The following is a 22,892-nucleotide window of genomic DNA, read 5'->3' on the forward strand; positions in this document are numbered from 1 at the left end:
GGAGAGCAGAGCCAGGACAGACAGCTACTCTGGCCAAACCATTAGACTGGTAGGTTTGGAGGGATAGAACAGGTTTCTTTTTCTTTCTTTCTTTCTTTTTTTTTTTTTTTGGTGGAACTGGGTATTGAACTCAGGCCCAAGCGCTTATTCTACTGAGCCATCTCCCTGGTCCCTGGAACAGGTTTCTTATGCAGTGGCAAGTTGAAAACAACGCACTCTGAGGACTGTAAAGGACCAATGCTCAGTCTGACGTGAGAATCCATTTAAGTCCACTTTCAAGGGTACCGCTCCAGCAGCCAACTAGTGGAATCTGTGGAGCTTTCCAGCTCCAGGATCGAGGTTGGGAGAATTGTAGTCAGCTCCTTGTACCAGGTCATGTTTTGTTTTGAAGTTTATCTCAGTTTGGGAACAGAAAGGCTCTTAAAAGAACTGAGGAGATAGCCCAGTGGTAGAGCGTTTGACTAGTATGTGGGAGGCCCTGGGTTCAGTCACTGCAGTCGGGGGAGAAAGGTTCTTGGACACCTGAGTAACTTTTCCCTTCTTCTTTTCTTTATTTTTTAAGACAGAGTCTCATGTCATTCGGGCTAGTTTTGAACATACCATGCAGCCCAGGCTGGCCTCAAACTCCTCTATCCTCCTCTCTCAGCTTCCCATCCGCTGGGATTATAGGTACATGTCACCATGCTCAGCCCAACTGTTTTCTTTATTATGAAAATGTCTTTCCCCTAGGACAACAGATGAGGATTTATGGCTAATTATGCTGAAGCAGGATTTTTTCCCCCCTGGCAAAATTACTATATATATATATATATATATATATATATTTAATAACTTTGGTCAGATCATAAAAAAGAATGATTATTGAATACCATTTGCAAGTACAGAAAGAGGTTTAAAAAAGCTTGCTCATAATTCTGTCACTTTTACGACATTCAAGGGTTTCTTAGAACCTATTTATTTTTGTGGGTTTGAGGACAGAGCCCTCAGAGTCTGTTAGGCAAGCATTCTACCACTGCAGTTCCCTCTCCAGTCTTTTTAAGTTGAGCCTACCTAAAGCTGAAAGAACATGGACTTGACATTTGGACCTCAGGTAAATACTGAAATCTCTTAAGACCCTAGTTCCTTTGTCTATAAAATAAAGATAATTGCTGCCTTTGAAGGTGACTAATGAGTGCTGAAGGACTAGGTGACAAAAACACCAGCTGATCAGTGGCACACCCGCTGCAGTGTAGTGTATGTATGCAGTTACCTAGTCTAACTTACGAGCATTACCTTAGGTCTTTGAGCTTTTCATAAGCTTTTTTTTTTTTTTAATGTTGGGGATTGAGCCCAGGGCCTTTGCATTGATTGCACTGACCCATATCCCCAGCCTTTTGAAAAATTTTTTGAGAGTTTTACTAAGCAAGTTGCCTAGGTTAGGCTTGAATTTAAGAGCCTCCCACCTTACCTCCCAGAATGCTGAGATTATAGACACACACTGCCACATCCGTTTTCCTTTGGATGTGTGGTACTGAGACTTGAATTTAGGGCTTTCCTCCTGACCTACAGAGCTAAATCAACCACTATCCCCTTTATCTTTTTAATTTTACATTGTCTAAGCTGGGTTTTTAACTTGGGATCTTTCTGTCAGCCTCCCAGAGTGCTGCGATTATAGGTGTGTACTACTGTGCCCAACATTGTATGCTTTTCTAAATATTAAGAAAAAAAATTGTAATTCATCATCAGGATATTCCTTTATTTCAGAATTCTCATGTTATGGCCAGGCATGGTTCCATACCTGTCATCCCAGCACTCTGGGAAGTTGGGACAGGATAATCTCAACTTTGAGCCCAGACTGGGCAATTTAATAACCTCAAAAAAAGACTGGGGATCGTCGTTATAGGTCTATGATTCCAGCAATTGGGAGACTGAGGCAGGAGGATCATCTCGAGTTCAAGGCCAGTTTGAACCATGTAGTGAGACCCTTCTCAAAACAAAACAAAGTAAAAAACTTGGGATAAAGGCTGTGGATTCTGTCTGTAGTACCATAGAAACAGACAGAAAAGTCTTATTGAAGCACACAGGTATGTCTGTAGTCTCAGCACTTGTGAGCTAAGGCAGGAGGATCATGAGTTTAATGCCAGCCTGGGGTGTATGGTCAGATCATGGGAAAAAACTCACATATTGAACTGAGATGTGAACTAAGTAGTATATGTGTACATAGTGTATGTGAGGTATGGGATTCCATCCCTAGAAAAATGGGGCTTGCTGGATAGCTTAGTTGTTTAAAGTGCCGCTTGAGCAAATGCAGTCAGGGGCAGGGGACTGTGGTTTGATCCCCAGCTCCACAAGCCCCACCAGACCCGCCCTTAAGGCAGTCTGAAGGAGGAAAAAAAAAAATAATAATAAAAATCCTTCTCTATCCCTAGAAAGCAAAACACCAAAGAAACCCCTCAGAATTCTATATTGTCAGGTGTTCCACTTGCCTCCAAACTGAAGCTTTTTTCTACAACCAATAATAATAATTTTCATAATTAAGAACACCCTAAATAGCCCCCATTATTAGGTGCTGAAGTAAATTAGATTTTGGAACTGCAGCTTCAAGGTGGCTGAGGCTGGTGTTGAGAACAGGTTCCCTGATGAGTGGCCATGTTACGCGGCTCGCTGCTGGGCATGGCTGGGCTATGACTCAATCCCTCGCCCCTTCTCCCCTCCTCTCTCTCTTATGCTGGACACTTGGCCTTGAGGGTGTCCCTGGTCCAGTGGGGACTAAATCCAGTGAATGCAGTGGGTGGCCTAGAATGATATGGCTTCTAGTGAAGTGAGAGTGGACTCGGACCCTGCTAGGGCTGGTATGGAGGGAGGATGAAGACTCAGTGGTCAAGGTGGGGTGGAAAATTGCTTGGAAGATCCTGGGACTCGCCAGGTACCACAGAGAGAGGGACTTGATGTTTGTGACGATGGGCCATAATGAGGGATTGTGTGCCTTGTTGCTGAGGATTGTAGTGACCAGAGGTCCTCCAAAGGATCTGTTCAAAGGATCGAGCAGACCAGTCCCTGAACATGGAAGTTTAACATTTACTTAGGGCAGGGCCAGGGATATAGCTCAGCGGTAAGTGCCTGCCTGTCAAGCTCAAGGTTCCAAGTTCAAAAAAAAAAACGTTCTAAGTTCAATCCCTGGTACTACAAAAACAAACATGTACCTAGGGCAAAAAGAAGAAAAAGTGCTCAAAAGGACAAATTACTATGCAGAGACTTGGAGAGACTGAGAGGGCATCTTCTGCTTTGAGATAGGCTCGCTATGTAGCCCAGGTTGGCCTCAAACCTCCAGTGATCCCTTGACTGGGTCTCCCCAGTGCTGGAATTACGGGCATATGCCATCACGACCAACAGAGAGGGTCTTGATAAACTGCCCAAGCCGAGCTCAAACTTGCCTTTTTCCTGCCTCAGCCTCCTGAGTTCTGGGATTGCTGGTCTATGCCAGTATGCCTAGCTTCAAGGGGCATCTAATGCCAATGCTGGGCCTCCTATGTAGTCAGAGACCCTGTTGGGCTAACCTGGATTTATGGAGGAACAGAACTTATGCTTAGAGTCCCAACTCTGCCACTGCCCCTTCGGGTCCCAGAGGCCTGGTTCTTCCCCTCCTTGTGTTTCCTCATATGTGCACATCGGGTGTTAATCTGCAGTTCACAAACCAACCAGTGCTGGGAACTCGTGTGGGAATAAGGGATATCGTGACCTCACCCACACAAGAATTTGTAGGACTGAAGAATAAACATGAGAGAATAAAGGAAATAGTTGGATTGGAGGGGAGTCATTGGCACCGAGATAGAAGCTGAGCTAATGGTTCCCAGATCCACCGGCTGTATCATCTTCCTGGGCCCTTGCGCAGGCCCGCGGGCTGCAGGACTCACGTGGAATCCTTCCTGGCAGCCTGAGCAAGGAGCTGGGATCACAGACCTGTTTAGGATGCCCTCAAGGCATTTGGGAGAGCTGGGTTTTTATTTCCCCTCCCTGAGGCTGCACCCTGAGGGCTCCGGTGTGCTCCCTAACTGCTGTGTCTGTCCTGTTTCCAGGTCTGCAGGAGGTGCCAGGCGATGAACCCAAGGCTGCAGCCAACTGTGGTGTGAAGCCATCTGGGAAAGCAGAGGAAGTCCTGGGGAAGATGGCCATGGCCCCAGGCCCTTCTCTGGCTCAAGTGTACTCCAGCCCTGTGGCAGTGGCTGTGTGGGAATGGCAGGATGGGCTGAACACCTGGCATCCCTACAGTGCCACCGTGTGCAGCTACATTGAGCAGCAGTTTGTCCAGCAGAAGGGTCAGCGCTTCGGGCTGGGCAGCCAGGCACACAGCATTCCCTTAGGCCAAGCTGATCCCTCTCTGGCCCCATACATCATCGACCTCCCTAGCTGGACCCAGTTTCGCCAGGACACCGGTAAGCCACTCCTGCTTTGACTGAGGCCACGTTGGGTGCTGAGGTTGTGGGGGTGACTCGCATAGCTTCCTCCTCCCTGCCTTGGAAATGTGCGTAGCCCAGAGGCACTGCTGTAACAACAGCTGCTGCAGCAGCAGCAAAGGGTACCTTGCAGTAGAAGAGGGAGCTGTGGAACACACAGCAGAGCCCTCCTGGTCCTTTCCCCATGTCCCAACCCAAAAGACCTGCCTTGATCTGCAAGGATTTGGGTGTCCCTGGAAGGCAGGCTGGCAAGGAGGTTGTGTGCTGTGGAGGTTGACAGGGCTTGACACTCCATGCTCAGCTGTGTGACCCTTGCGGTTACCTCGCTCCTTGTTCCTCTGAGCATTTGTGTGTTCCTTCTCTTAATCTGTAATGTGTCTTGATTGGTATTAACAGAATGAGGCCACCAACTTCTCTTGGATCTGTCCTCCCCCTTTCGTCTGGTGGTTTCCAATTGGGTGTCCCCAGAGATGTTTGACAGTGTTTGGAGATAGCTATTGGGAAGATGATCCTGTCTTCTAGTGGGTAGAAGCCAGGGGTGCTGTTAGATGTCTACTGCACAGATCAGGCCTTGTAACCAGAATTATTGGCCCGGAATGTCACTAGTGGAGACTGTGGCCATGCCCTGTCAGGATCCCTGTCAGCAGCACCCCAGTCTGTGCGAGCACAGGGCTCCCACTTTTATGGTGGGTACAGACCCTGAGGAAGACAGCAGACAGGATTAGCAACACAGGGCTGGTGGTAGGTGCTCCACAGAGCCTCAGCATCACGCGTGACGGGTCAGTCTGAAGTCTGAGCTCAGCCGGCCAAGTCACTGGGACAGGACAGACAGAATGGCATAAGAGAACAGTGTAACAATAGGTACTTACAAAGTTTGAGGCATGCAATGCTTGTAATATGTAGAAATAGTGGGGCCTTTGCAGTGTGGTTGTTGGCCTTCAGTACATACACATGCCTAGAAGGCCTTAGAGGTGGAATACATCATTATCTACTGTGTACTTTTCCCTTGCTGCTTGGACTAGAAGTGATTCAGTTTTCTGTATATGTACACTGAGGAGTTGTTGCTGAGGTTGAACCCAGGGACTTTGTTCTGAGCTACAACCCCAACCCACTTTTTAAAAATGTATTTTATTTTTTGCGGAACCGGGGATTGAACTCAGGCCCTTGCACTTGCCAGGGAAGTGCTTATTCTACTGAGCCATCTCCCCAGCCCCCTGTTTTTTTAATTTTAGACAAGGTCTTGCTAAATGGCTAGGCTGGGCTTGAACTTGCAATCCTTCTGCTCCATCTTCCCCTAGTCCTGAGATTACAGGTGTATCACCACACCCATCTTGATACTTTTTTTCATTCTTAGAAGTGGACACATAGAGGTTTCTTTCTTGTTTTTTTGGTACCAGGAATTGAACTCAGGACCTTGTACTTGCCAGGCAGCTGCTTGTGCTGCTGAGCTATGTTCCTAGCCCCACATAAGAGGTTTCATTATTAGAAATATCTCTTCGCAGAGCATGGCTAACAGAGTCACCATTTGTTTACGTTTGCTGCTCTTTTTAAACAGGTACCATGCGGGCCGTGCGCAGGCTCCTGCTCTCACAGCATTCGGCCACGGGCCGGGGTATCGTCTGGGAGTGGCAGGGCGATGACGGCTCCTGGACGGCCTATGAAGCTTACGTCTCTGACTACTTGGAGCAGCAGATGGCCAGGGGCATCCAGCTTGTGGACTTGGCTCCTCTGGGGTACAACTATACCGTCAACTATGCCACCCGCACGCAAACCAACAAGACTTCCAGCTTCTGCCGGAGTGTTCGTCGCCAGATAGGCCCACCTTACCCGGTGACCACTGTCATCGCTCTACCAGGCCACACAGGAGTCGCCTGCTCTTGCCAACAGTGCCTCCAAGGCAGCGGATCTGGCCCTATGTCAGGCCGCTACCGCCACTCCATGACCAACCTCCCTGCGTACCCCACCCCTCAGGCTTCCCACAGGACCACTGTCATCTTTGGGGTCCACCAGGGCTTTGCCCCATACCACAAACCTTCGCTCTCTGGGGCCAGATCTGCACCGAAGCTCAACACCACCAACCCCTGGGGTGGGGCCCCTCAAGCCCTGGGGAGCCAACCCCTCTTCCACTCAAGCCTGTCCCACGTGGGACCACAGCTCCTGCCCCCTGGACCAACCACTTCCAGTGGAGCCAGGTATCTCGTCTTATTGCTTGTCGTTGTGTCCGCTCTACAAGTCCTGGCAGCCGGCAGGGCTAATGCTTTTACTTACCTGAGCGGATTCACCCAGGTAACCTGCAGATTTGCACCTACCCCCTAGGTGGTCCCTGGAGTCTTACCTCATTTGGTTGTGCTTTGGGTGACCCATTGAGCTCCCTGACCTCTGATCATGGAGTTTTGTAGGTCCCCACTATTTAGGCCTTTCACTCAGGAGCATAGAGCTCTTTGGAGCCAAGTTACAGTCCTTCTGCCTGTGCTTGTGTGTTGCGTGGCAAGTGCCAAACCAGGACATTCTGGGGGACTGTTTATTGCTTCTTGCTGTGGGCTGGGCACTGCAGATGGTTCTGTGAACCACAGTCTAGTTCAGAGGAAGGCCAGGAGCCAGGATGAGGACAGCAGAAGGTGGCAGGGGTGACCTCATCCTCAGGCTGGTAAGAGTCCTTCCCCCCCCCCCAGAGTCCTGTGGTGGTCTCTGCACCTGGTCAGGGATGATGAAATTCTAGATCTGGTCCAGACTGGTGGCCTTTTCACATGAGTGTCTGCTGGCCTTGGCCCACTGCCCATAGTGTGACTGGGTGGGCTGGCTGTGTCCTTTGTCCTCACTGCTGGGTGTTAGGCTTAGAGAGCTTCCAAGCATTCGGAGTGGTGAAGATTGGGGCTGCTCTCTGAGGACAAGTGGCCTGGATGGGTGATGACAGGATGTGTGGGCCTGCAGCTGCCCTGCTTCCCAGAGTGGGGAACATTTTGTGATCTGGGCTGATGGCCAGTCATTAGGCTGATGCCGCTCCATCACCCAGCCCTCTCTGTGCTGCTTTGCCACCGTGAGGGCTGAAGCTTCCCAAGGTTGACAGTGACCTGGTGGGCAGCCTCTTGAGCAGTTGGACCTCTTCAGGAGAGCTTTCGAGGCAGCTGTGAGCTTCTGTGAGGCATACTGTGTGACAGGTACTCTGTTACACACCAGGCTGTGTGAGTGAGTTCATTGGTTGTCACAGAAGCTTTAAGGTAGATGGCTTCCTCACTTTACAGAAGGGCACATCCAGCCTGTGAGGTTGGCCACTGAGCCAGAAAGTGCAAGCAGGATTAAACCCAGCCCCCAAGAATATGCCATGTGGGCTATGCCGAGAGGCCTTGACACTATCTTGAAGGTGGGGTGAGGAGGGCCCTCGTACACATGGAAGGCAGTGGGCCTGGAGTCTGTCAAGAGTTTTCCAGGGCAACTTCTTCCAGAGTAGGAACATTTATCTGAAATATTCTGGGGATTGGTAGCCTACAGAGGTGTCACTGGACCCTGTGTGGACTTTACATGGATCTGAGCAAGCAGGGCTCCAAGACTACCCCTGCCCCTGGTGTGAGTCAGTCCCACTCAGGGCAACAGCAGCATGTTCTGTCTGCTAGCTTGGCACACGCTCCATGTGGATAGCATCACTTGTTTATTTATTTATTTTTTTGTCCTTGATTATTTTTACTTTGAGATGAGGTCTCACTAAATTGCCTAGGCTGGTCTTGAGCCACATGTGGCCTTAAATTGTAAAAAGTTAATTATTTTTTGAGACAGGATCTCACTCTATAGTTTAAGCTGGTCTTGAACTCATTGTATAGCCCAGGCTGACCTTGAATTTTCATCAGGCCTGCTCCAGCCTCCTGAGTGCTGGAGTCACACACATGCACCATCATCCACAGTGGTCATATAAATTGAGACTAACAATGAAATAGTGCCCTAGCTGGGATCCTGGAGTTGAATCAGGTGAATTAGTGAGGCTTTGCCCCCTTCTGGGCCAGAGCACCCATTGGTGTCCCCTTAATAATCTCTCATGTCTCCCCTTCTCACCTGAGGCCTACAGTCACTGACTGGGCCCTACTGCTGTGGGCCAGGCAAGTAGTAGGAAGGTGGCTGCTGGGCTAGCAGCCGTGTGAGCTGCCTCTTGCCCTGCATTAGGAGCAGGGGGAGCCAAGCCCGCCGGCTGTGTTGGTTCAGATGGCCTCAAAGCAGCCTGCCTCCCAGGGTGGGCGTGGACCCCCGTCTTCCCCGCCACTTTCCTGGGGTGTCGTTTCACTGGCACAGACCTATGCAGGCCTGGAAACATAGGAGTTTGCCATGCCTAATCTGTAGTTCCCCCCTGCTGCCCAGTCATGCTCTGGGCTCGTTGTCAGTTGACTTCTTACGCCAGCAGGTACTGGGAGAACAGAGCTCCTGGTGCTTTGTTCTCCCTAGGGATACAGTTGACTCTCAGAGCCAAGTGAATACCAACAGCATCCTGGGTGCCCAGGGGAGGTGGCAGCAGGGTGGGCTGGGCAGGCCCGAGGACAGTGAGAACCAACTTTGCTGGTAGCACTAGAGCTGCTCTGTGAGGTAGTGACATCCCAGGTTTTTGTGGAACCTGTCTTTTTTTAGTTTTGGAATGCATGTAGCTTCAAATTGCTTCTTGTTCAACATGAGGAAACTGGCTGCTTGATTTCCCCATGTCCCCCAGGCTGTGCAGTAGCACAGACAAGCTATGTCGTCTGTAACTGAGCTGCTGGCTTTCAGTTTTCCTTGTACCTGAAGTTTATCCCTTTATGCACCAAAACTTATGATGTCGGTGGAAAACTTTGCAAAGCGTGTCATGGTCACCTGAGTCTGCAAGAGTGGGTTTGACACATTTTGCATGGCATTCTGATCATTTGGTGGTGATTATGACCAGCAGCTTTAAAACTCAGGGCTATGGGGCCAGGGAGATAGCTCAGTAGAATATCCCCGGTACTGCAAAATAAATAAATAAATAAAATATAATAATAATAATAATATAATAATAAAATAATAATAAAATAATAATAAAACAACTCTGGGCTGTGGATTAGCCTGTGGCCTGTGTGCTCTCCAAATGGCACTGCTGGCACCTGTGGTGGCCTTGCCCAGATATCCTCATCCCTGAGGGGACTGCTTTCTCCTGCTGCTGGCTAGGCACTCCTGGCCATAACTGTCTTGGCTGTGTGATTGGCAGGTGTAGGTGGGGCCTGGCAGCAACTTGCTGTGGGCCCCTGGCACCATGGGTCAGCCCTAATCCTTCCAAAGTTCTGTTTTCCTCTTCTATGATTAAGAGGTTAGACCAGTCAGTTTCTGAGTTTCCTTTTGTTGTAACTACAGGATTTAGTGAGGACCCTAAGGACCTTCCTTTGTTCCTTTTGTCCCTCAGAGACCTGGGAAACCTAGGCATTTTTTCTGGACTTCAGATTGAGCCTCTCCACTGCCTGGGACCTTCTGAGTTATTCTGATCCTATAGAGAAATTGAAGCTCAGGGGCGGGGCTTGACATACCCGGGCCCAGCACTTACTTGGGTGCCAGCAACTGGAAGCAGGATCTAGAACCTCACAGCTGGGTCCTCCTGCTACATGTCCTCAGTGTTCCCAGTTGATGCTGCCTGTGGGCCAGATCCCAGGAGCATTGGTGGGAGAGAAGCTTGGGATTGCCTTCCTCTCTGGAGAGCCTCTTCATCTGCCCCTTGCTTGGGACTGTCAGATCCTATCTGTCTCAGACTAAAAAGTTCGTAGGTTGTGTGCTTGGCTCCATTTGGGAGTGGTCCCCATAGGGAAGCTAAGGAGGGCCTAGTAGGGAGACCAGGCACAGCGCGGGGTGGGCCTGAGCAGGGACTAGAGAGATTCTCAGAGGAGGACACTTAGAAGGGTCCCCAACTTCAGGAGAAGTTGGTGAGTCTGAGCTCCCAGAGGATGGTGGCAGGGATCAAAGAGTCCCGAGGTTGTCCACCTGGTTCCCCGTTTTGGGAACTGCACCTCACATTTGTAAGGTGTCCTGTTCACCATCGCAGGGACACGCAGATAGGGAGGGGCTCTCTAAGTGATATGGGGCAGTGGTGACCTTGGAGCGTTTTCTTCAGAGTATCGTTCTGGTAGTGGGTGGACATGGGCTGGGGGGTGCTTCCTTCTGGGAGCTTCACTGGGAGCTGCCTTGTGCTCTAGCCCTTGGTGACAGAACTTCAACTTGGGCCTCCCTCAGGGAGGGAGGATTCCACTTCCTGGTGTTTTGTAGGAAGGAGCCATCAGGGACCCAGTCTCTCCTGTAGCCCACAGCATCCTTTCTCCTTTTGTGGAGTTCCAGAGAAGCTTCAGTTTTCTGGCTTCCTACATAAGTCTGAAGCTCAGTGTTTGCCTTGAGTTTGCCTTGGAGGCCTGAGCTGGAGTCAAGAGTGACTTCACTTACAGTGCCTCTGAGTCACAAGATATGGTTGTTGGGCATAGAGAAGAAAAAGTTAAGCCACATGTGGTGGCACACACCTATAATCCCAGCATTCCAGGCAGCTGAGACTGGGAGCTGGCAAGTTTAATCCCAGCCTAGGCATTTTTGCAACTTCATGAAAACCTGTCTAAAAAAGGCTGGGGGCATAGTTCACTGTGATGACCCTCATTCAATCCTCAGTACTTTTAAGAAAAAAAAAAAAAAAAAAAAAAAGTAGGGTAAACCCCAACGACACACTTCAGTGGAAGCAAGACCTCAGCCCAGGAGTCCAGCTCCCAGTCCTCTGCACTATTAGGCAAGCATAAGTCCATATCTGCCTTTCTGGGTTGAAAGCTAAGGAAGCTAAGAAGCTGCTCCTCTTCTAGCCCAGCAACAGAGGCCATCTTCTTTGAGGAGAATAGTCCCAAGAAATGTGAACAAAACTTGTTTCTTTACTCAGGCAAATACTAGAGCACCTGTCCTGCTCCAGACCTTATAGGAGGCCCTGGTGGCCTTAGCTCTGGCTGTGTGTGAAGGTTCCTGGTTCAGGTGAGATTGTCTTGCTCCTTGTAGTGCCTGGGTACAGGACCATGACTGTGACCAAGGGTGGGGCCAAAGCTTTGTGGCCCAGAAGCCAGTGGCTGCTTTGCTGGCCCCTGTCAGGGTTCCAAGTTGGGTTGACCCCCATTGGCTGAGCATTGGTCCTGTTCTGGGCAAGACCTGACTTTGGAACACAGGCCCTGGCCTGGGGGCCCAGTGGGAGGGTTTTACAACCTTCATATTTGACCATCTCAGGCAGTGAACCCAGAAATTGAAAAGAGGAATGGCTGGCAGGAACTCAGGCCTTCTCTGCCAAGGGTTCTTAGTGCGGAGCTTGACTGAACGTAGTCACTGTGGGAGTCAAACACTTCATTTAAAAAAAATACGTATTTTATTTGGTGATGCTGGCCTTTCCATGTGCTAGGCAAGCACTGGCATCAAGCTATATTTATGGCCCTAGAGCCCTCATTACTTAAAACATCCAGAAAAATTCCTTTGTTTTGCACCAACTTAGATTTATGGGAAAGTTACAAAAATAGCACAGGAGTTTGTGTATCTCCCTTATTCCATACAAAAGAGGTGAGGTTTTGTCATAGTGATGGCTGCACTTGCTGCAGTGGTGTCCATAAGCCCAAGGCCCATTCTGCCACCGAGCCACAACCAGGCACAGTGTCTTCTAAGGTGAGCATCCTTTAGTGCCAGGAACTTAGTTACTGCTGGTGTGACACCAAGAACTAAACTAATGGCTTTTTTTCCCGCTTTCCACTGCCTCCTTTGTGGCCCTGGATTCTCTGCAGGGTCTCCCTGTGCAAATGCTTGTCCTTCTTCCTGTTCTTGGACCAGCTCCCAGTCACTCTTCATCTTTCCCAGCCTCACCACCCAAAGAGGTGCTGTGTCAAATGTCCTTCGTCTAGGTTTTTCTGATTGTTTCCCATGATTGGAATGCCATTTTGGCAGGAATCCCGCAGAAATGCTATTAGGTCCCCCTGAACATGGTGTCAGAGGTCACGATACCCACTTAGCCTGTCCCCGGTGAGGCAGGATGGCACATTAAGAAGTGTCCTCTGCCGGTGTCCCCTGTGTACAGGAACCCTGAGAGCCTCATGTGTTAATGAAGCTAGCGTGTTCCATCTTGAGCTTCTTTACAATCACCTTAAGAGTCTGAAGTGCCCATGAAACAGTAGGGGGCTTCTTCACCCAGGCCAGCAGGGACCGAAGACGCAGGAAGGAGCCTGGGCGTGTCCCTGCACCAGCTCAGCCTGCACCCCAGCCCTGCTCCCATTGAGACCACATCGCACACTCAGCTCTGCTCTCTTCTCTCCCCAAGTGCCTCCTTCCCCAGCGGCCCCTCCAGCAACCTTGGAAGCTTCCCTACCATTGTGCCCGTGCAGATGCCAAAGCCTAGCAGGGTCCAGCAGGCACTCGCAGGTAGGTGCCCTTGAACAGATCATCCCTCCCCCCAGGGCTTAGTGGGAGGAGGGGGTGTGGACTTGCCACCATCTGGGACATCACCAACCCAAAGGGCTCCTGGGGAGCAATTTTTCTGGTGATCCTGTAATGCCAAGGAATGAGCCCACCTGTGCCTCCTTCAGCCCTCTGGGGAGTGGAGCCTGATAACAGTCCCCAGGGTGTGAACCTGTCATGTCCTGTAAGGTTTTTTTTCTGCATGGGTGCGTGCATGCGTGCGTGTGTGTGTTTGTGGTTATTGGGATGAAACTCAGGGCCTTACACAGGTAGGCAGGCACCTGCCCCTGGGCTATACCCCAACTATTTTTTGAGACAAGGTCTCACTGTATTTTTCAGGTTGACTTAAACTTGTGATTTTTGTGTTGAGCCTTCTGAGAAATGTAGATTACAGGTGTGTGCCACCAGTCCTGGCCTTTTACATTTTGCATTGAATTAAATTACAGTTAGGGTAAAAGTTTACAGTTAGGGGCCGGAGATGGCTCAGTAGAATAAGCACTTGCCTGGCAAGCACAAGGGCCTGAGTTCAATCCCTGGTTCCACCAAAAAAAAAAAAAAAAAAAAAAAAAAAAAAGTTTACAGTTAGGAACCAAATGTGGTGGCACACACCTGGAGTGCTAGCGCTGGAGGCTGAAACAGGAGGATCACAAATTCAAGTTCAGCTTGGGTTACTTAACAAGTTAGCAAAAACCAGCTTCAAAATTGAAATTAAAAAATAAGGGAAGGAAAAAAAAATAAGGGAAGGAAGGAAAGGGAGGGGACAAGGATGAGAGGGCCTGGGGATGTAGCTCAGGGCACAGACTCCTGGGTTCTGGCCCCAGGACCACAAAAAAAAAAAAAAAAGAGATTATAGTTTGAGCCGGTTTTCTGTCATGAAATGCCTTAGGCAGGGCCGGATGGGATTCTTTGAGCCTCTTGTCTGTACTTAGTCTCATCCAGAGTAAACGCCTTTGGGCCCATCTAGATCACTGGTCACCTCTGTGTGCTTACTCTGTGAAGTCCTCTTAGAGTGTAGGGCATTCCTACGATTGTTGACAGTAGCTGGTGGGTGCCACGGAGTATTTGGAAAGGAAGGCAGATCCTACAGCGAGCCTCCATTGTTCGCAGCTGAGGCCTGCGAATCAGTGACTGAGCTTGATTTTGGAGGCTCCCTATGTCAGCCTGGATGGTTAGATGAATAGGCCCAGGGCAGGCAGCCATATGGAGCCTGGGTGAGGCCCGAGGTGGTGGAGGGATGCAGAGGAAGGAGCCTTCAGTGTGTGATGAGGGGCTCCTGCGCGTGCTCATGGGTTTCATCCCTAAATAACACTGTGAGGTGAAGACTTTTCTTCTCACTTCTGGAAACTCAAGCCCCCGATATTCTGGCTTCAGGAACTGGGCTTTTCCCATGGTGGTTTGGTGTTCCCGGGTCAGTGGAGCCTTGGGTGGGGTGATGACTGGTGTAGACGTGTGGGATATCCCAGGGTCAGCAAGAGCATGGGTGTGCCTCTCAGGAGGGTGGTCTGCAGGAGATGGCGGCCCCTTGCCCACATAGGAGGGACAAGGAACCTGCAGAGGGGCAGCGGGAAGGGTGGAGAATGCCACGCTCGCACTCCCAATGCTGCAGCTGCTCCCCAGCCTTAGCCTCTGCTGGACCCAGAGGAGAGAGTGGCAGATGCTGACCAGAGAGTTCTGCCCACTTTCAGGTACACTGTGTGGGTCTGGGGTGAGTTCGTTGGTAACATGTGCGCACGTATATGTCCTGTTGGACAGAGGTGACCCATAAATAGGCCAGGTGCCCACATGGCCCTCATGCTGACAGGACCTGGTGGTGTGGTCGCTGAGGCATTGACAGAATCAAACGCTCTCTCAGTGGTTCTCAGGTGTGCCTGGGCATCAGCACCAGTCCCCTCCCTGGCCAAGGTTGAGAGCCCTCTCCAGGCTGCATCCTTGCTAGTTTTCAGTGTCACTGTCACCTCAGCCCTTATAGCAATCCTGGAAGTGGGCAGATTTTTCCTTTTCCTTTTTATTTCTTTATATTGCTAATGATGAAATCTGTGGCCACATGCATAGTGGGCAAGTACTTCACCAATGAGCTACATCCACAGCCCCTAGGCAAGTTGTTTTTTTTTTTTTTTTTTTTTTTTTGCGGAACTGGGGATTGAACTCAGGCCCTTGCGCTTGCCTGGGAAGCACTTATTCCACTGCCCTAGGCAAATATTTTAACCTGTTTGACTGAAAGGGAAAATGAGGCAGGAGGCTGGCCAGTTTCAGCCCAGCCCATGTGTCTTAGCAAGACTGTGTCTCAAAGCTGAAAATAATAAGGGCTGAGAATTTAGATGTAGCTCATTCAGCAGGCCTTGGGTATAGTCCCTATCACTGCCAAGTCAGTCAATTAATTAATCCAAGGCTCTGTGATTGATACTTGCTGGTGGGACCATTTTGTAGGGTACCAGGGAATAAAGTAAGGGTTGGGAATGTCCTCTCTCACCCTCAGCCATGTTAATGAATTCTGGAATATACCACACCCTGCCACGGGGAGGTGAGCATTTGGGGACAGGTTTCTGCAGGTCAGTTTATAACCAGGTGGTCATGTTGTGGCAGGACTGTGTGGGCTGGAGGAGCTGTGCCTCCCAGTGATGGTGCCCCCAGGTGGCCGCTCCCCTGGTACACTTCACCCAGCCCTCACCTTTGTGGCATGGGGCCAGGCCTGCAGGGCTGGGGCCAGCGTCTCCCCATTCTGCCTGCCAAAGAAGAGGCAGCATCTGCAGCCAGGTCTTGTATCTTACACTCTTACACTGCTGCTCAGGAGCCTGCTGAGGACCTGCCAGCGAGGGAGGAGTGACACTGGGTGGGAAGCCAGGGCCAGGGAGCACCAGCTTGCTTTTCTGTCCCGGCCCTAGGAAAAAGCTGACCCTTGCTGTCCAGAAAGAGTGCTGATGTTTGGGCGTGGGAGTCTGCAGATGGAGGCTATGTACTTTTCGGGACTCAGAGAGAAAGCTTTCAGGAAAACCCTTGGCTGTTGCCTAAGTTGTTACGGTGCTTTGGGGCTGTCCCAGAGCCCCTGCTGCTGCGGGAGATGAGCTGACCTGCTTGGTGCCCCCACCCTGTTCCAGCCATTGCTTGCCATTTTGTGAGGTGTCCGATGTGGGGCGCTTTTCAGACTTCACAGGAAGCTAGAGCCATGGAGCAAGGCTGTTTTCTCAGGTGACTGCATTGAGACGCGTCTGGCTAGAGTTCGGAGGAGCTGGTCTTATGTTGGACAGGACGGGAGTGTTGTGACTGTCTGGTGACAGTGAGGTGCCTGGGGGTGTCTTCATTCTTCAGTGGACGCATAGCCTGTGCCTCCTACAGATGATGCCCTCCCTGGAGCTGGAAGGACAATAGTAGGCAGGCTGTGCCCTCACCCATGGGACACATGCTAAGAATAAGGTGGTCAACTAGCAGGTGCACAGGTGATTTCAGCAAGAGAAGTACTGACAAGATAAAGCAGGGTAGAGGAGCTGGGAGTGGGCAGGGATGTGACCTGGTCCACAAGGTGGGCAGGGAGACTAGGTTCTCCTCAGAGGTGGTGCTTAAGAGCTCAGTGGGATGTTGGTGGGAGACATTCCCGTCAGAGGATGTAGTCAGTACAGAGCCTTTGGGTCCTCTCAAGGAACACAGCTCTTCTTTCTAGTCTATCCCATCTTTCATCCACCTGTGCTAGCTGTGTCTTTCTGTCCCTCTGACATTTAATTCTCAAGGGAGTTAGTGACATCTGAGCCCTCCTACAATCTTGGGAAGCACGTGGCATTGCAGCGACCTAGCAGCAGTCCAGCAGAGCCCAGGCTGGAACCTGGCTCTTCTGGTGTGCACTTTGGTCTCTGGCTGAGTGGTGGCCACAGTACCCCTGCGAACTCCCCTGTGCTGCCCAGCTTGCCGGTGGCTGCCTTCTGCCTCTGTCCCCAACTGGGCACACTGGTTGGGCTGAGAGCCTTTGTTCTTGGGCCGGCCACAGGGCTGGTCTAGTGGACACACTGCTGCCCATGCAGCTCCTTCTGTGATGGCACCAGTGAAAGAAGCCGCAGCCAAGGGCCCTGGGTTCCTTCAGTGTAGGAGCAGTCCCAAGGGGCAGTATTCCCGTCTCAGCAGTTAGTGAAGCCGTGTCACTAGACAGGTCACGTAGGGCATGGAAAGCAGACAGTCCCCTGCAGGAGGCAGCATGACCGTAAGCCAAGAGGGTGTGCTAAGGCCTGGAGGTGTCAGGGTCATTGGTAAGCCTGAGCCCTTGAAGCCAGCCCTGCTGGCAAGGTCCCTCTGCATTTCTGCAGCTTGGCTGTGCCCTGCCGCATTGTCGCATCTGCTCTTCCTGCTGCACCCAGTATGGGGAGATGCCACCTAGGACGGCTCAGGTGGCTTCTTGGGGTGACATTTTGTCATCTACTCTCGTACAGCAACTGGCCTGGCCCCCCTGCATGCTCTAGGGACAGGCCAGACAAGTGCTTAGCAGATACCTGAGGACTTAAGGTATCCATGGCCGGGTGCTGGTGAGCAAGCCACGTCACTAGGCTTACTTACCGGCCTGGAATGCAAACCTGGCAGCCTTGAGTAGTCCAGATTCCCCAGAAGATTTATAGGTCCTGGGAGCCGTTCCTGGTGCCACCTCGGACTCGGCAGGGTTTGTGGGTGTTGCGTGCCAAGTGCACCTTCTAATGTTTCTCCCTGCATGTCTGATCTCGCACTGTGCAGGCATGACAAGTGTGCTGATGTCAGCTATTGGACTCCCCGTGTGTCTTAGCCGCGCACCCCAGCCCGCCAGCCCTCCCGCCTCCCGCCTGGCCTCTAAAAGTCACAGCTCAGTTAAGAAACTAAGGAAAATGTCCGTGAAAGGTAGTCCCTGTTCACAAACGCGCTCCAGCCTCTGCTAAGCCTCCTCTGAGTCTCACTGCCTCCAACTCCCCTCATGCAATTGTTCTTCTCTGACCTTCCACCCCTGCCCTGCTCCCTGTGGCCCTCTCTCCCTTCCCTCCCTTGGCAGCTGAGGTGGCTTCTGAGAATCTTGTTTTCCAGGCACAGTGGAACGAGGGGGGCTTGTTCCCAAGGATCCTGTAAACATCAAGGTGCAAATGAGGCCTGGCAGGGATGATAGGACGACTGTCCCTGCTGTGAGCCCAGGGTGTCCCAGGAAAGGCCCCTGCAGTATGGCCTGGGAAGAAAGGGTTTCAGAGCCATGGAAGGGATGGCGTTTGTGACAAGGCTGGTGTGGTAGTTAAGTTTTGAGCTCTTCTGGTGGCCCATGAGGTACTGTGGTAGTATGCAGGGCTGACTGGCCCTGCTAGTCCAGGTTGCTGTTGCAGCTCAGGCTCTCCTTGGCTTTGTGACCTGCAGATTTCTCCTGCATGATCGCCTGCAGTTTAGGTAGGCTGCGCTGAGAGGACCAGGTGGGAGAGGTGAAACAGTGGTAGCTGCTCTGGTCATGGCCTTTGACTTGTCTGATCCCCACCTCCCAGGCCAGGAGTTGTGTCCAGGGAGGGGTGGCTTTAGGGCTCCTGATCCCAGCGCTGGGCTCCACACATGCTGCTCTTAGCTTCCTTGTGGAGATGGGGTGGGCTGGATGGGTGGGCAGCAGTCTGGGCACCCAGCCTGTTCAGGAGGATCCTGTGGCCTTCCTGGGCCCAGATACCCCATTTGTGGGTGATAGCCACCTGGCCAGCCTTGGTGTTTGTGTGGTTTTGGGGTTCAAACCCAACACCATGCCTGGATAAGAAGGGTGGCTAATGTCAGCTCCTTTCAGTTCTGAAAGGCCATATGGGTGAGGGATGGGTGCCAGGCCAGCCTTACTTGACCCAAGGACCTGCTTCTGGCAGAGGCTGTCCGTGGGCCCCTGGGAGACTGGCCTGTAGCCACTGGACTTTTCTAAAAGGAGAGGCTTCCTCTGGGCAGGGCGTCCTGGCTGATGCATGGCTATCCTGTGCCTGTGGTCATTGTTTTGGCCTGGATTTCTCACCAGTGAACAGGGTCTAGGTTCTGAGAGTCTGTATGGATGAATACATCACATATGGGAATGGGGTGTGTGGGGATGGGGATGGTGATAGGTGTGAGTGGCCACGTATATCCCCTGCTGGTCGCTGCCCTTCTCAGGTGCTAGCAGCTGAAGCCTTATGCCAGTAACACTGTTAGGTACTGGGTGCTTACCCTTAGCTGTGGGACCTGGAGCTTTGAGGTGATACCTTTGGCCACAACACAAGAGCCAGCATCAAGCCTAGTGTTCCTGATGGGGGGCCCTCTCCTGTACCTAGCCACTCCCTGAAAGCTTCCACCAGCCTTCTCTGGTCTGGAGAACATTCATTTGTTGAGCCCTTAGATTTACATCTATGTAGTCACAGGCTGAGTGCTGTGAGCTTAGGCTCAAACCAGGAACCCCTTCTCTCAGAGATGTGGGCTGGGCCATGCCCTTAAGATGGCATGAGGAGCCCTGCCAGGGGGCTGCCTCTGTGAGGCACTGGTCCCTTGCCCCCTCCTCTGCCTCTACCTGGGCTCATGTGCAGTGCCCAGGATCACAGGGATAACGTGATCCTGCTGCGGCCACGGCTGTAAACCCCCAGCGGTGCCATGCACTTGCTGGGAGTGCCTGTCCTTGGACAGGGCTGGGGGGTCCTCCCCCTCCCTCATGCATGTGTGGGAACCAGTGGGCAGCCAAAGTGTGTCCCTTGTTTCTCCCGGTGGTGCATGAGAGAGCGGCATTGTGGCGTTGCCCACAGGGAGCACACACACAGGTGCCCATGTGCACCAGGTCCCCGGGACAGGTGGGCTCTGATCTTCCTGTCCCCCTGAGATCACCATGTAAGAGTGATAAAGCTGGAAGAAACTGTACTTCAGGATGGTCATGGGGAAGTTTGTCCTTGAAGCTGCTTTTGGATATTTCTGAGATCCTCCATAGGGTCTGGGTCAAGTTTCTTGGGGCATGAGTAGGAGAATTGCAGGCGTTGCTCTCTTTCTGCCCCCCTTCAACCACCGCCACCTCCGCCAGGGCCCCTAGTCTGGGCCAGCTTCATGCAGGTGGCCTGGTGCGACTGCAAATATCCTGTTTTGCAAGCTAATCTTCTGTCTTAGCCCTGCTAACATTTTCTCCTGCAGCTTGGACCTCTGCCGTCTGTCCGCCTTCCTTCCCCAGCATCACCCTCCCCAGTATGCACACCTGGGACTCTGTTTACCTGCCCTTCTCTTCCAGGGGGCGCTCCAAAACGTGAGCCAGAACAGGTGATCAGAAAATACACTGAGGAGCTGAAGACCCCTCCGGATGAGGTATGCATCCTGATTGCCACATTGTAGGTCTCGCTACACAGCTTGGACTCATAGTGATCCTCCTGTCTCAGCTTCCCCAGTGCTGGGATTACAGGCATGCGCCACCACACCCAGTTTCAGTGGCCAGCACACATGATTCAGGGGCTGGCAAGCTGGGGATCTAACCCAGGGTCTTCTGCATACCAGGAAGGTGCTTAGACTGCCAGGCTATCTCCCCAGCCCTGTCGTGATTCTTGTTTGGAAATGAGAGCAAACTCCATGTGAAGGGAACCTCAGCCTGCTTGGCCCCTGGGGTACTTCCCAGGTGTCTCTGGGGCAGGTGCCATGTTCTGGGTTCTGTGGTTTCAGCTCCAGCCTCTCATGGGAGGTAGGAACCCCAAGACAAGGTGGCCAGGGCTCCTGAAACCTGTCATTCACATCTCATGTATGAAGTGTGCTCCTGAGCAAAACTTTTCTCAAGCCAGGCACAGTGGCATAGGCCTGTAATTCCTACTCTGCAGGGCTGAAGCAGGAAGATCTAAACTTTAAGCCCAGACTAAACAACTTAATATCTTACTTGAGATTTACTTTGTCTTACCAAAGGGGGTGGGAGTATAAATCATTCCAGAGGTCCTGGGTTCAATTCTTAGTATTGCAAAAACCAAACCCAAACACAACACTGTGTATCTTGCATGAAGGGGCCAGGAGTCCCAGCACTGAGCTCAGTGCGTCTGCCCTGCCCAGCAAGGTAGCCTTGTCGGGAGGCACTCCTGGCCCAGGGCCTGTTGGAGTGCCAGTCACAGTTCCTGCCCATCCCCAGCCCCAGTGGGCCCCAAACCTTACTCTACTGAGAACATCTTGGGAACTCCTAGAGGTCCTGGAGTGGGGTTCAAGGTCAGGAGTGGAGTGTGGAGCCCACGGTTTTCCATGCTACTTTGTCCTGAGAATGAGTATGAGAAAGTCTGGGTAGGAAAGAGACAGGAGCTTTAGAGTCATCCACACTTCCTCCTTTCCTGCAGCCTCTCTGGCCCTCCCCGGCCTCTTCCTGTGCAGGTCACTGTCCTTGTGGCCACCATGCAGGTGGCTGCTGAGCGTGGGGCCCACATGTGACTTTTCCCAGACCTGGTCTCATCCCCCTCTATCTTCCAAGCGGCCCTGAGCTGCCTCTGTGCTCTTCATGTTTGAGCACATTCTCTTCCCCTCACCGGCGATGCCCATCCCTTCTCCTGTGGCTGCTCCTGTGTCCTTGGCTCAAGCAGCTCGGAGCCCCCCTCCTTATTGTCCTCTCCATCCTGCTCTTCCCACGGCCCCTCAGGCCCCTGCTTTGGCTTAGCCCTTACTGGGCACAGGTCCCAGTGATTCTGGTGTTCCCAACCCCTGGAACAGACAGTAGCCTCCAGCCAGCTTGGCAAGTGTGCCTGTGTTTGGTCCCCCAGGACTGCATGATCTGCATGGAGAAGCTGTCTGTGGTTTCTGGGTACAGTGACGTGACCGACAGCAAGACCCTTGGGCCTGTGGCCGTGGGCCGCCTCTCCAAGTGCAGCCACGCCTTCCACCTGCTGTGCCTGCTGGCCATGTACTGCAACGGGAACAAGGTGCCTGCAGCAGCGGGGTATGGGAGGAAGTGACCTGCTGCCTCTGACAGAAGCAGCCCTGGGGTGGCCGTGGCCCCTGTCCTGCAGCCAGATGGGCTTGGCTACTAGACTGGATAGCAGTGTGAAGTCTCTGCTGGCAAGATAGCCAGGGCCTGGAGCTGGCCCAGAGACTTCTGCAAGCCCTGCTGGCTCACCCAGGCCTGCCCGCGCTTTGGAAGGGGCCAGTGACACGAGGCACCCCAGCTTTCCAGCCAGGCTTGGGGAGATGCTGGGCTCTCCTGAGCTGCCAGTTCCATTTCACTCTGTCACTTACAAGTCACGCATCTTCCTGTGATGTCCCTCTGCTGTCAGCCCTGTGTTGGGGAAGACGATTCAAAGTGGGACACCATGGACATCTGTGTCCCCTCTACCCAGAAGGAGTCCTGCACACTCCTCAATGTTGACCCCTGGTGACTTCCAGGGTGTGCAGAGGTTGGGAGGCCAGATGGAACCAAATCCATGACGGCTGTCCAGCCTGGCTTGGACCTTGCAGCGCCCTGGGTAGCCCCAGCAGCAGGCCTGAGTAGGTCATTGCAGTCTGTTGCATTTTTAAAGTGATAAGGCTGGAGGCACTCAGGAACCTGATTTTTGGGCCATGGAGATGGATCAGTGGCATAAGCTCCTGCGTAGGAAGCATAAGGTCCCAAGTTTGATCCCTAGTACCACAAAAAAAAAAAAAAAAAAAAGAAAGAAAGAAAGAAAGAAAGAAAGAAAGAAAGAAAGAAAGAAAGAAAGAAAGAAAGAAAGAAACCTGATTTTCCTGCCTGGCCAGTATCTTGATGTCTTCTTGTCCCTTTATGAGAATTCCATGGGACTGTGGTGGTCGGTCGGTCTGTCTGTCTGTCTGTCTTTCTTTCTTTCTCTTTTTCTTTCTTTCTTTTTTTTTTTTGGTAGAACTGGGGATTGAACTCAGGCCCTTGTGCTTGCCAGGGAAGCACTTATTCTACTGAGCTATCTCCCGGGCCCTCTTTGGTTTCTTTTTTTAAATTTATTTTTTGTCTTTTTGAGGCAGGATCTCACTATGCAGTTCAAGCTGGCCTTGAGCTCACTTTGTAGCCCAGGCTGGTCTTGAACTCGAAATGATCCTCCTGCCTCAGCTTCCCAAGTGCTGGGATTACAGGCATGCACCACCACACCCAGCTCTAGGTTTTGG

General features: G+C 51.8%; 1 protein-coding gene across 10 annotated transcripts in view; it reads left to right on the forward strand.

Moving 5' to 3' along the window:
• The window catches only part of Dtx2 (deltex E3 ubiquitin ligase 2), a 38,903-nt gene that overhangs the window by 12,782 nt on the left and 3,229 nt on the right, over positions 1-22,892 (forward strand). For 9 of the 10 annotated variants that reach the window (XM_023714495.1, XM_023714494.1, XM_023714490.1 and 6 more), the window contains 6 exons: positions 4,056-4,412; positions 5,989-6,625; positions 12,727-12,827; positions 17,571-17,711; positions 20,053-20,126; positions 21,542-21,700. In XM_023714495.1, the coding sequence (XP_023570263.1) occupies positions 4,145-4,412; positions 5,989-6,625; positions 12,727-12,827; positions 17,571-17,711; positions 20,053-20,126; positions 21,542-21,700 (1,380 nt within the window). In that variant the 5' untranslated portion in view covers positions 4,056-4,144. The remainder of the gene's footprint in view (positions 1-4,055; positions 4,413-5,988; positions 6,626-12,726; positions 12,828-17,570; positions 17,712-20,052; positions 20,127-21,541; positions 21,701-22,892) is intronic. The other variant, XM_023714489.1, reaches the window with a different exon arrangement.

The sequence above is a fragment of the Octodon degus genome, unplaced genomic scaffold (assembly GCF_000260255.1).
Source record: "Octodon degus isolate 3935 unplaced genomic scaffold, OctDeg1.0 scaffold00035, whole genome shotgun sequence".
NCBI lineage: Eukaryota > Metazoa > Chordata > Mammalia > Rodentia > Octodontidae > Octodon > Octodon degus.